The sequence below is a fragment of the Gekko japonicus genome, unplaced genomic scaffold (genome assembly GCF_001447785.1).
Source record: "Gekko japonicus isolate JY-2015 unplaced genomic scaffold, Gekko_japonicus_V1.1 scaffold139, whole genome shotgun sequence".
In the NCBI taxonomy this organism is placed as follows: domain Eukaryota; kingdom Metazoa; phylum Chordata; class Lepidosauria; order Squamata; family Gekkonidae; genus Gekko; species Gekko japonicus.
The window spans coordinates 366314-379659 of record NW_015164186.1 but is presented as its reverse complement, the minus strand read 5'-3'; the positions used below and the strand labels follow the sequence as shown (position 1 = coordinate 379659).

General features: G+C 48.7%; 1 protein-coding gene across 2 annotated transcripts in view; it reads left to right on the top strand.

The window, feature by feature from the left end:
- ANKRD39 (ankyrin repeat domain 39) overlaps positions 1-12771 on the top strand; it is a 27157-nt gene extending 14386 nt beyond the window's left edge. The window contains exons 2-6 of one of the 2 annotated variants that reach the window (XM_015408178.1): positions 6477-6524; positions 6946-7112; positions 10054-10157; positions 10923-11126; positions 12478-12771. In XM_015408178.1, coding sequence (XP_015263664.1) covers positions 7004-7112; positions 10054-10157; positions 10923-11126; positions 12478-12684 — 624 coding nt within the window. In that variant the 5' untranslated portion in view covers positions 6477-6524; positions 6946-7003 and the 3' untranslated portion in view covers positions 12685-12771. The remainder of the gene's footprint in view (positions 1-6476; positions 6525-6945; positions 7113-10053; positions 10158-10922; positions 11127-12477) is intronic. The other variant, XM_015408179.1, reaches the window with a different exon arrangement.
- The last annotated feature ends 575 nt before the right edge of the window (positions 12772-13346 follow it).

Sequence of the window (13346 nt, the reverse complement as noted above, 5' to 3'; positions counted from 1 at the left end):
GGCAGGGAAGTGCGGTGCTGCTCCTTGGGGTGTGGGGGTGCAGGCGAAGCAAAGACGACACGAGACAAGCTTGCGGGAAGCTGATCTGAAACCTCTCGGCCCAGCGTTTATTTATACACCTTTCTTCCCCCTTCTCCCTCCCTCTCCCTCCATAAGGGAGTTACAAACATTCGAGCATCCTTTTGGAATGTGTGTGTGTGTGTGTGTGTTCTCAGGCAGCTGTCTGCTATCTGCCTCTCAAGGCTAACTGACTGCGTAGGCAGTCACCAGACTTCTCTTAGCACACAAATACTTTCCGGTTACCAATCTCCAGGCAGAAGATTCCTGCACTGCACTACAGGGAAGGAAGGTTCTCCAGCTGCAGAATGGCCAGAAGATGCAGGGATGGTCACCCAGTCCGACCTACATCTCTGTCTAAGGACACTTTCACCCCACCCCATCCTCCAAGGACACCATTCTTGTTGGGTATTACAAGTTGAAAACAGTGTATCTGGGGTTAAATGTTTGTTTCTTTTACTCACAGGAAGTCACATGTTTATCATGTAACCAATGTTCTTTAGATGTAAGAAGCCCAGGAATTTTCTCCCTGATCTAGGGGTTTGATTGGGACGAAAGTGTCAAAGTGTTTTTGCATTTTATGGCTCCTATTCCCGCGGGCAGTCTCCTCTTTCAGGGCTTTCTGGGGATCTTCAGCTGAAGTTCTGCTGTGTCCTGGTTTCTCTCCCCATGCACAGGCGGGGGCAGGGTCTTGGCAGGCCTTTTCCTGAGACACTCTCCAAGTCAGGCAGGGAAGGAAGGTTCTCCAGCTGCAGAACGGCCAGAAGATGCAGGGATGGTCACGCAGTCCGACCTGCATCTATCTGTCGAAGAACACTTTCACCCCACCCCATCCTCCAAGGAGAGCAGGGTGATAGACATCATTCTCCCTTCCTTCGTTTGATCCTCACAACAAACCCATGAGGTAGGCCAGGACACGGAAAAGAGTGACTCCCGCAAAGACACTCGGCGAAAGTCCTGTCATGGTGGAATGCGGATCTGAACCCGGATCACCCTCCCCCATTAACCTTCTGGCGTGAAGCTAAACCACACGAAGTTAAACAACACTGGTGGCATGAAGTCAAGCATGAGACCAGGCAGAAATGAAAGGGACAGCTAGAGGGGCCCTTTCAAAGCCTCCGCAGGGACTGGATTAAAAACGACCCTCCAATAGGTCCCCTGAGCTGCAGCATTCATGAGGGGGTGTTAGTGAGCTCCAGGCCAAGAAAAACTTCAACTGCCCCCTTCCACCTGTTGGACCGCTTGGCACGATGGTTGCCAAGTCCAGGCTTGAGAATTCCTGGAGATTGAGGGGTTGAGCCTGGAGAGGGCCAGGTCTGGGGAAGCAAGGGACCCGAGCAGGGCATCCTGCCACAGAGCCCACCTTCTAAAGCGGCTGTTTTCTGCAGGAGAACGAGGGATGCCAACCCCCAGGTGTGGCCTGGGGATCGGCCAGAACGACAGCTCCCCCCCAAGCGACAGAGATCCGCCATTTTCTGCAGGGGAAACGGATCTCTGTTGCTTGGGGGATGAGCTGTCATTTTGGCCGATCCCCAGGTCCCACCTGGGGGTTGGCATCCCTTGTTCCCCTGCAGAAAACAGCCGTTTTAGAAGGTGGGGTCTATGGCATTATGCCCTGCTCAGATCCCTTGCTTCCCCAGACACTGCCCTCTCCAGGCTCAACCCCTAAATCTCCAGGAATTTTCAAGCCTGGACTTGGCAACCATAGTACCTAGCAGTCTAATATGCAGAAAGGGGCAGTTGAAGTTTTTCTTGGCCTGGAGCTCAATAACGCCCCCTCATAAAGGCTGCAGCTCAGGGGAGATATTTGGAGGGTCGTTTTTAATCCTGATCACCCCAGCCCTCTGGCCCCCGTTCCTGTGATTATTTAGGGGGGAAATGCCTTTGCTGGCCTTCCACAGCACTGGCTGGAGTTTGGAGGGAAGGTTCCAGATTCAGAAGGGTGGATGTTGGTTGCCGCGGTTCCCTGCCCAGGACTCTGAAGGCCATCGTGCCCCCTGGCCAGAACTTGGACAACAGGACTTGGGTTTTGAGGCCTTGGGAGAGGAATGGTGGGCCAAAATAAGCACAAACTGTGAGGAAGGGTATCCGGGTCTCCCCTGACCTTGGAGAAGTGGGACGCCAGGCCAAAACCCCCCACAGACAGCCAGGAGAGAAGCCAGCGAAATCCAGCCAGGTCCACCTCTTTGGAGCGGTCCAAGCCCCGCCCCCCGCCCCCGTCTCTCGTTCCAGTCCCAGAACACTCCTGCTACACTCTGGGGCTGACATTCCACTCTGGGGCCTGTCATCCCAGGCCCAGAACACTCCTGCTTCACCCTGGGGCTGTCATTTTACTCCGTGGTCTCTCATTCCAGTCCCTGAACACTCCTGCTGCACCTTGGGGCTGTCATTTCACTCTGTGGTCTCTCATTCCAGTCCCAGAACACTTCTGTTACTCCCAGGGGCTGTCATTTCACTCCGTGGTCTCTCATTCCATCCCTAGAGTAATGTATCTGGGCCCAGAGACCCTAATGGAAAATCCATCCCGCATTTTTATTGCAACTCTACTTGTACAGTAATGTATTTCAATGGAGCCCATGCAAGTCAATTGGCATTCCTGTCTCCCATAATTTCCAATGGGCCTTCAAGCGTCGCCCATTGTTTCCAATGGGCAATCCTGTCCTTCCTTTTAGTACATCCCCCTTTAGCTGCACATATGCATACACTGGAACGTTCCACAGATTAAAATATGATCCTACTTGTAACACTATCTCATTCTACCAGTTTGGTGTAGTGGTTAAGTGTGCGGACTCTAATCTGGGAGAACTGGGTTTGATTCCCCACTCTTCCACTTGCACCTGCTGATGTGACCTTGGGTCAGTCACAAGCTCTGGCACAGCTGTCCTTGAAAAAGAGCAGTTTGTGTCAGAGTTTTCTTAGCCCCATCCACCTCACAAGGTGTCTGTTGTGGAGAGGGGAAGGGAAAGGAGTTTGTAAGCCGCTCTGAGACTCCGAGTGAAGGGCAGGGTATAAATCCAATCTCCTCCTCCTCCTCCTCCTCCTCCTCTTACACCAGGGATCGCTGCCTGAATATTCAATTTTTCCTTCTGTATGTTGGTGTTCATTTAATGGTTTCTCTTCTGCCGACTGAAACAGCAACCACAGCAATTAGGCAGATGCTAGGAATTATATGTATAATTTGTAGTACTGTATTCAAAATATGCCCTGGCGGCCTGCGGTGTGTGGAATTGCATGCCGGGAAAATATAGTGCTTTGGAGTGCGTGCGTATGTGTACTACAGATGAAGTTAATCCATTTTCCGCACAGGTTTAATATTGAAAGACCCTGGGGAAGGGAGCTGAGTGGGAAGAATTCTCACTGGAACAATATGCGCTAAACAGTGTTTTAACAAAGCAAAAATATATGGATTGTCCCTGGTTAAAGCAAAAGGCATGGACATAAAAGACAGGATGAAGTTCAGCATCTCCAAAGATAAACGGGGTTATACTCTCACAGGTCTATCCTATTCCTGTGGGAATGCAGTAAGCATCCCTTCTTGGGACAGGTCGAAGGCAGAGCAAGATGGGTCTTGTAAGGCTGAGAGAGATGAGGCTACATGAAGATCCAGGGGGATCAAGACAAGAGAACATATTTCCCAAGATCAGAGTATCCCCAAGAGTGGAGATGAGTAGGGTTGCCAACTTTGGTTTGGCAAATTTCCGGAGATTTGAAGTGGAGCTTGGAGAGGGCAGTGTTTGGTGAGGGGAAAGACCAAGATCAGTGGGGGTATAATGCTATAGAACCCATGCTCCAGAGCAGCCATTTTCTCCAAGGAAACCAATTTCTAGAGATCAGTTATAATACCGGAACTTTTCCAGTTGTAATACCAGAACCTGTGAGTTGGCAACCTTAAAATGAAGTCCTATACTGAATTTTTATATGGAACCAGGCCATTGATCCATGTGTCCCAGGATTCTTATTGACTGGAAGTGGCTCTCAGACAGGCCTTTCTCAACACGCCCTACATGAGATCTTTTTTTTAAAAAAACAATTTATTAGGATATATTTAGACATGTTAACATAAACTTATATTCACCATTACAATCCTAACCTATATCCTACCCCCCACCCTTTCCCCCTCATCCGGCTTCCAGCAGTGCTCCGACCTCCAGCCCCATACTTCAATATTCTATTTTCCCAAATCTACTTTTTCCACAGGTAACAGTTACTTAAAATACAAGTACTTAAGATACAATTATACCAATTTTCAGTAGTTGTCAAAACAAAACAAATTGTCTTTTACATCTCCATTCTTTTCCAAATATTCTTTTAGGTCTTTCCAAACTTCAAAAAAATCTTCTGCCTCCATATCTTTCAGTTTTCGTGTCATTTTGTCCATTTCTACTAAGAATAGTAGTTTTCTTATCCAGTCATTAACTTCCGGTACCTGATCTTGTTTCCAATATTGGGCATATGTCATTCTTGCAGCAGTAATCATATTTGTTCGTTTCGCCATATTAACTTCTTCCATTTTTAATCCCAACAAAAAAGATTCTGGTTCTTTTTTAAATTTCCTACATGAGATCTTTTAATGGGAGATGTCAGGGACTGGGTTTGGGACCTTCTGCATGCAAGGTGGGTGCTCTGCCACTGGGCCACTACCCTTCTTTGAAGCTCACTGGGTTATCTTGGGTTAGCCACTCACTCACTCTCTCAGACAAATATCCTTTTCCACTTCACAGAGTTGTTGTGAGGATAAAATAGAGGAGAAGCTTAACAGTGCATGTCACCCTGAGCTCGTGAGAGGGCGATAAATATGGGTGCCTGAACTTACCTTGAGCTGGGGAGAGTTGTAGGCAATGTTCCCTCTAAGCTATGGAGCTCTGTGAGCAAAAATTCTACTCTGTCAGCTACTGGCATTAACATATTGAGCAGGAGATTTGGCTGCTGCATAAATTAGTTTGCTCTGGAGCCATCCTTCCGGAGCTAAGACAAAAATGTGTGAGCCAGAGGCTAAAAGCCTGTGAGCTAGCTCACACTAACTCAGCTTAGAGGGAACACTGGTTGTAGGGGAAACCGTCACCACATATTGACAGGCTGGAGAGAGCAGACAGAGTGGTTGCATGTTCAGGAAAAGGGTTAAGTGGGCAAAAGATGTCATAGAGATCTGTGTGAGGTCCCCAGGGGTCATGGTGAGGTTGGACTTGGGGGGGGGGGGGCGAGACCAGGATTGTAAGATGTGAGGGACAGTGAGAACCGACAGAGGAGAAATGGCCAGGGATGGCAGTGTGACAAATGGGAAAGGCCGGTCTGTTATCATACATTGTTGTTTATAGCTTTCATAGCGCTTTTCCCAAGGAACGAAAAAGGCCCCGAGAAGTTTACAAACTAAATTTTGGCAGCAGGGAGTCCTGTGTTCTATGGAGGTTCAGTATGCAATGTAGGAAACTGGGACCCCAACCATAGTACTGAAGGAGTGAGGGAAATACCTGTGTACATTTGTGATAAGAAGATTCTTTATGCTTGCTGAAGGTGTTCCCTTGTGAGGACAGAAGGGTTAGGATTGGAATGGAGGCCTTCGGGGGCGGGGGGCAGGGCAGAAACAAGTCAATTTTCTTTCTTGTTCTTTGGAGTTGTTTCAAAACAGAACCCTTTTTTTGCACCAGATCTTTTTGTATATTTTAGAATTAATGGGCCTTGGTTATAACCGTTCAATCCTGTGGTTACTTTATAGAGCTACATTAAAGATTGTCCACCTGCCTCAGATAGAGAGCTTATAATGAGCTTGCTAACTGCTGTGAGACGATGTGTAACGTTCTGTTGGAAATCCTCTGTGGCCCCCAATGTTAACAATCAGATTATGAGGGGAGGTATGAAGCAAGTAGGAGCTGCGGTGGCTGAGGAGCTGCGTTGGCTCAAGTGGTTAAGACGCTGAACTACGGACTGTGGAAGGTCAGTAGTTCAGCAGTTCGAGACCCGGGTGCCACATGACGGAGTGAGCTCCCGTCTCTGGTTCCAGCTCCTGCCAACCTAGCAGTTCGAAAGCAAGAAATTGCAAGTAGATAAATAGGTACCACTTTGGTGGGAAGGTAACAGCATTCCGTGCGCTTTGGTGTTTAGTCATGCCAGCCACATGACCACGGAAACATCTTCGGACAGCGCTGGCTCTTCGGCTTTGAAACGGAGATGAGCACCGCAACCCTAGAGTCGGACTCGACTGGCTTTCGAGCAAGGGAACCTTTACCTTTTTATGAAGCAAGTACCTATCAGAGTACAAGTATGAATCAAGAAGACTTAAGGGCTGATGAGGTTTAGGGAAAGGTGGGTTTTGTCATGGAATGGTAAGGTTAATGATAGGTTTTCCTTTGTGTTTGTGATGAGTGATCCTTTGTTTTCTTTCCTTTTCTTCCTTTCTTGTTAACAACAATAAAAAAATAAAGGAACAAGGGCCAGGGAAGGGCAGACTCTCCACAAAAGGCCATACCTGGGTGAGTCACAACTGAGGCTTTCTCCACCCACTGTGTATCCCACCCTACCACCCAGGAAAAGGGGGCAGTGCAGTCCTAGGCAAGTGGACAAGGACTGGATCTTCCATTCCCTTTGACCATACCCTGTTCATCATCCCAGAATAATGTACACACACTGCTTGAATAAGGTGGCATTTGGCAATGAATGAGATTGCATTAGCACAGTTAGAGATGGTACAAAGCTTCCAGCGTGCAGTGCTGAGTCACCTGCTGTGCATGTTACGCTGGGAAGTGTAGCTTCCTCGGGTTGTGCTCACATGATGCGTTCTGTATTAGACAAGCAGCATCTGTTTTAGGGGCTAGGTTGTGGGCAGCTGTTGCATCAGAGGGCTAAGGATGCTCGTGGCTGTGCGAGTCGCTGACGCTGTCTTTCCCTCTGCAGGACTCGCTGTGGTCCCAAACGTTTATCGTGTTCTGACAAGACCAAAACCCCAAGGGGGATGCTGATGGAATCCTTTTTGGGACATCACAAAGATGGCTCTTGCTGCTCCCATAATCCGGCAGTGCTCAGCGTACACCAGAATGTGGAGGAGATGGATTTCGAGAGAGGTAAAGAAATCCTGGTGGGGAGGGAGGAGATGGGCTGTGCAAAAGACCTCCTTCCCCCTTGCTTAAAAAACAAAAACCAAAAAAAACTTCAGGGAAAGATAAAGTATCTTGTGGTACCTTACGGAGTAACACTCTTACTAACTCTCATTTGTGGACCAGAGACCTCTTTGTCAGATTAAAGGTAAAAGGTAAAGGTTTCCCTTGCTCGAAAGCCCGTCGAATCCAACTCTAGGGGGCAGTGCTCATCTCTGTTTCCAAGCCGAAGAGCCAGCGCTGTCCAAAGACTTCTCCGTGGTCATGTGGCCGGCATGACTAAATGCTGAGCCACACGGAACACTGTTACCTTCCCACCGAAGCGGTACCTATTTATCTACTTGCAATTTCTTGCTTTCGAACTGCTTAGCTCTGTCAGCTGGTTAGTCTGAAGGTGCCACAGATGCTTTGTTGCAGATGTGACTGCCCCTCCAGATGCTTTGTTGCAGATGTGGCTGCCCCTCCAGGGTTGACTTTGGAAGTGAGAGAGCCTTTGGAGCCTCTCATGTGCGGCCCTCTTTGATATAAGCTGGTTTGCATAAGCTGGTTTGCTGGTGTTTAGCAGTTGACGGAAACAGTGCTTAATGACTGCAGTTGTTGCTGGTATTGATTTTGCTCTTGTGGTGCTTCGGGGTAAGCAGTTCTGTGACCAGATGCCTTTACATGTCACTTCGTATAAAGGAATGGTACACTGGGCATAGGCATTCCTCAGTGCACTAAGAGCGAGTGGGGCGCAATGCGCTACTGAGCTGTGTGTGAACGAGGAGACCCCCCAGCTCCGTCAGGCTTCTGTCTTGAACTCAAGTGGTGGCCTCGGGCAAGCCTTGTTCTCTCTTGCCCTCAGCACTGTGCTCCCCCTGTCTACAGAATGGGGATAATGATAATGTTGGCCTACCTTGCAAGGATGTAAAGCTTACTGAGACAATGTTGTGTGAAATACTTTGCACACTTTTACAGCATGCTATAAATGCTAACTGTAGTGGTGTGCATCCACAATCAATACATCTGTGCATTTATTTATTTGTATTTACTTTGTTCATACCCTGCCTTTCCTCCCCAGTGGGGATTCAGAATGGCTGACATCATTCTCCTCTCCTCCATTTTATCCTCACAACAACCCTGTGGTAGGTTAGGCCGGCCCAGGGCCACCCAGCAAGCTTCCATGGCAGAGCGGGGATTTGATCCTGGGTCTCCTGGATCCTACTCCAACCCTCTAACCACTATGCCACACTGGCATACCCTTTGGCAGGAAACGCAGTGCCAGTTGGATTAATGATGATGATGATAATAATACTTGGCATTTGTGTAGTGTTTGCACTTACCGTACTTTACCTTGCTGGAATTCTTACAACATCTGTGTATGGTAGGCTGGTATTATTATCCCTGTCTTACAGGGGGGAGCTGATGGTGAGAGAGAGCACTTTGCCTCAGGAGTTCAGGGCAGAGGCTAGATTTGAACCAGGGACTCTGTGATTCATTGTTCAGTCTTTCTGCTGCTACGCTACATCAACACCCTTTATTTCTCGCTGACAAGAAACAGCCCTGCAAAATATTTCCTGTCTCACACAATGAAGAATTGAACATAGAGATTTCGCAGCTTGTGTCTCTTATGAGCAGTTTCTTTGGTATTTATACAACAATAATGCTCAAACGTAAAAGCCAAATTTGGCATTGTTAAGTGGGTAACACTCCAGTGCATTCTCCTGCCCAATTCTGATGCAAAGCACAGTTTCAGTTCATTGCACATGTTCGTCAGAAACATTTCTATTGAACATGCTTTGCTTACTTCCAGGTAAACTTGCACTGGATCAGGGTACATGGACGTTTTTTGCTTTACTGTGTTTTAAAGAGTAATTGCACTGGCACTCACTCTGTTGCTTACAGAAAGCCACATGTGCAATTACCGTTAACAAAATCAGGTATGCCCTGCGCACCACCCCAAATAGGAGAAGAAGAGTTGGGTTTATACCCAGAGGAGTCTTGGAGCGGCTTACAATTCTCTCCCCTTCCTCTCCCCACAACAGACACCCTGTGAGGTAGGTGAGGCTGAGAGAGTTCTGAGAGAGCTGTGACCAACCCAAGGTCTCCCAGCTAGCTTCATGTGGGGGAGTGGGGAACCGAACCCAGTTCTCCAGATGAGAGTCCACCACTCTTAACCACTACATACATGCCATAATATAACTATTAAATATATAACTATAACCATTCCACCATTTCACCACAACTCTGAGCGTGCAGAGTTGTCTCTCTCCACCCCTCCTGAGCCCTTAGCCCGCCCCTGTGTGACTGGAGTGAGGGGAAAGGCTTTTTCTCTCTGCCTTCTTGCTCTCCGCTCAGCATGAGGCACAGCCGCTTGGGTGTGAGAGGGGGATTGCCAAGTAGCCTGGAGGAGGGCAGGCTGTCTGTGGAGGAAGGCGAGTAGAACTACGGCCTGACTCTGGTCACCTTGCTCTGTTCCTTGGTTGCTCCCACAGTGGCAGAGATGTTACTTTGTGGCCTGCTTGCTTTCCTCCTTGCAGCTGCCCTGGTGCTGGGATGAGAGGGCTGCGTCTGCGTCGGAGGGTGGGACTGGGGTTGGGGACCCTTCCCTTCCTTCCCTGGCATGAGGCTTCCAGCTCAGAACATGCAGCCGCTTACTGGTCCTCTGGAGCTTCTGGTGGTGGCTGTTTAAAGATGCAAACCACCTGCCGTCCAGAAGCCACATGAGGCAAGGGCCTTGACTACTGTCCTGAAACACAAGGCAGGTTCCACATTGGGGAACAGTGCTCTGAAGACCCACAGGCACCATGTCAAAGACCCACATGTGGCTCCTGAGCCACTGAGTGAGTATCGCTGGATTATTGCCTACCCCCAGGTCATTGGGGTGGATTTCATTGGAAACGGAAATTGATTTTCCCCCCCCAACTAGGGATTTGGTGTGCTGCTCTGAATGGAGACCTCGCGGGGGTCAGAAAGCACGTCCTGAAAGATGGAAATGTTAACGATCCTGACCTCCTTGGATATACAGCTTTGGTAAGTGCCTTGAGAGGAAAAGGGATGATAGTGTAAAACGCAGGTCACTGGGTGGGGTTGGATTCCAGCCTGCCATGGGGGTTGGCTGCTGGCATCTCTTGGGCAAAATCTGGCCAAGGAAAACCAGCCAGAGATCTAACTGTCCTCAGTGCACATTGCAAAGAGAAGGGTGGAACCACCGTGAAGTTATCTTTCATGCTGCTCATGTTGGCATGAGGACATTCAGGTGCCTCCAGTCATTTCTAGGGTTGCCAGCAGGCCTGGAGAAAATACCCTAGCCCTTTAAATAGAGGCTTAATGTGTGGAAATGGTTTTTCGTGGCATGGAGGTAAATACCATCACTTTAAGCCTGTATTAAAGGGACAGGACATTTTTCTCCAGGCTCGTTGGCGATCCAAATTTTCCTTTCTCAACCCGGAAACAAAAATCCTGCTTATGTAGTTACTAGGAAACCCCAGTGTCGTTTCTCTAATTTCTTCCCTCAGTACATCCCCCAGTGGGCTTTGTGTCACAAAGTTAGCAGTAGCGTTAGAGCCAGCAGTGGATGTAGGATGCCGTGTGGAGCAGGACATAGTGAGGGTTCCGGTACAGTGTTTTCCTGTTGGTTTCCTCTTGGCCATATGCCATATTCTGCTTGCTTGATTTTGTGTTTGAAATACATACTCTGCATGACTGTGCTTGGGATACCCCAAAGTCTGGTGTCAAGGCATCCTGCAAGCCATGTGTCCACCTCCCTTCAAAGCACCGCATTTTCTCTCTTTGCAGCACTATGCCAGCCGCAATGGGCATTACAATGTCTGCCAGTACCTGCTGGAGAACAAAGCTGTTCCCAATGCCCAGACCCATGGTGGGGCCACCCCTCTGCATCGAGCCTCTTACTGCGGCCACACAGATATTGTCAAGCTGCTGTTGGCTTGTGGCGCTAATCCAGCTATCGTGGACGATGATGGGAGGACCTGCCTCCACAAGGTATGTCCTCCAGAATGGTTTCTCCTCCTTGATCCTCGCATATGAGTGTGGTAGGGGGGAGCAATGCAGCAGTCAGTTCTGTCCCCAGAATCACTTGGTGTGGCATCACATTTCTACACCTCTAGGTGCCATGTAATTGGTGGAGTGGGTGCCTTTAGGTTTATTTCTTTAGTAAATGTAGATGCCATCTGTCCAGAAGCCTGCTGCAGGCAGCTCACAGAGGGGTAAAAAAAGTAGACTATGTAACATAAGAATTACCAATAATAAAACAAGCCATAAAAAGCAAGCCAAGGGCATAAAGTATCGTAAAACAACATTCAACCGCCTAAAAATTATATTCATAAACCAAGTCTCAGGCGAGACGCAGACCATAAAAACAGCTTTTTAAAAAAGGATCCAACCCCGTCTGTGAAAAACCTGGCTAAAAGGTTGCAGGGAGGTTTTGTTTTGATTTTAGTTTGTATTTATTGAGGTTTTAATGTAATCTATGTTTTATTTCCGGCGTTGCCGCTTGTTTGCCGCCCTGGGCCAGATGGGTAGGGCGGGATATAAATCCCAAAATAAATAAATATACAGATATAAATGGACCTTTGCAATTGGAGTTTTGAGTGGAGCTTCAAATCTTGAACTTATAAGTATGCCTTGGAGTATATGGTCCTTATCTGGCTCCAAACCCACAAAGCCCCTCATTTTGGACTGCCTCGTCAGTGGCGTGGCTGACATATGGTTCCAAGGTCTAATTTCCTGGATAGTAAAGTAAAGGTAAAGGTTCCCTTGCTCGAAAGCCAGTCGAATCCGACTCTAGGGTTGTGGTGCTCATCTCCATTTCAAAGCCGAAGAGCCAGCGCTGTCCGAAGACGTTTCCGTGGTCATGTGGCCGGCATGACTAAACACCAAGGCGCACGGAACGCTGGGAAAGAAGGGCTCTGGTGAAGCGTATCCCCCCAGGGACATGGGGGAATGTGTGGCCCCGACTTTCCTTCTGCAAAATAGATGGGGTCGAGGCAGAAGAGCAGCATAGCAGTCCCCATCCCCACAAACAAGGGTGTTCCCACCTGTGATACATGACAGATGATTGCCGTTCTGTCTTTGCTAACTGGGTCTGCAGGTCTTGGATTCAGAGGCTATAACTGGAAGTCAGGCTCAAAGCCCAAAGATTAGTGACAGCCCCTGATTTGTTTCTGGTTTTCCTCACTGGGGGGAAAAAGGGTACGCTTCCCTTTCTTTGACACCTCCCACTACTAAGTCCAGCTCCATCATCTGATTGGCCATTAGGAGGTCCAGCACTCATCCTGGACTCCTGTGGCACACCCGGCATGCCCTGAAGGCCCTCTCCCCTCTTCCCATCCAGGCGGCAGAGAACGGACACCACGAGCTCTGTGTTCTCCTGTTGGGACGCAACGCGGAGCTGAGGAAAATGCGAGACAAGAACCTCAGAAGACCTTGTGACATGGTTCCCAGCGGCCAAGAAGAGTTGCGGAGACTTTTAGACAAGAACGATTTGCCTGCAAATGACAGCGAAGAATCCAAGGCCTTGGGAAGCCCTCCTGCCCTCTAGGCGAAGTCGCCCACTGTCACCCTTACCCTTCTGCCTGATGCTGGTATGCTGTGGAGCTGCATGACAGCAGCAAAATAAATTTGCTTCCAAGCCTTACCTGTCAAAGGAATAATTGATTTTGTGGAGAGGAGTGGAGAGGAGGAGATTGGATTTATACCCCGCCCTTCACTTGGAGTCTCAGAGCGGCTTACAAATTCCTTTCCCTTCCCCTCCCCACAACAGACATGCAAATGTGCAGTCCCTCAGAAAGCTCAGAAAGGCGTTGATGGGCCTAGAATCTGGAGCTATGGAAGGGAAACATTGTCATGAGTTGGGGTTGGGGAGGAGTTATTGCTTCAGATATGAATGTGGGTGCCAGAAGGTCTGGCTCTGGTGAATTGGGTGATGGGAGTGCCAGTTCCATCTGAGGATGTGGGGCCATATTAAAGATGTTGTGTCCTTGGGCTCACATCTTCCTGTGTTGCCTCCCCCAACTTTGTGTCCTTATGCAGTCTGATGGGATGAGTTAGAAGGACCCATTTATCCAGGCTGTAGAATCCAAACTGGCAAGTTTGTCCTGCAGTGTGCCAGCTCAGGATGCATGCTTGAGTGCTCCATCTTTGTCAAAACAAACTCTTTGAAGTGGCCTGGGCATGAAGAGCGTTTGGAGCAAATCTGGTCTG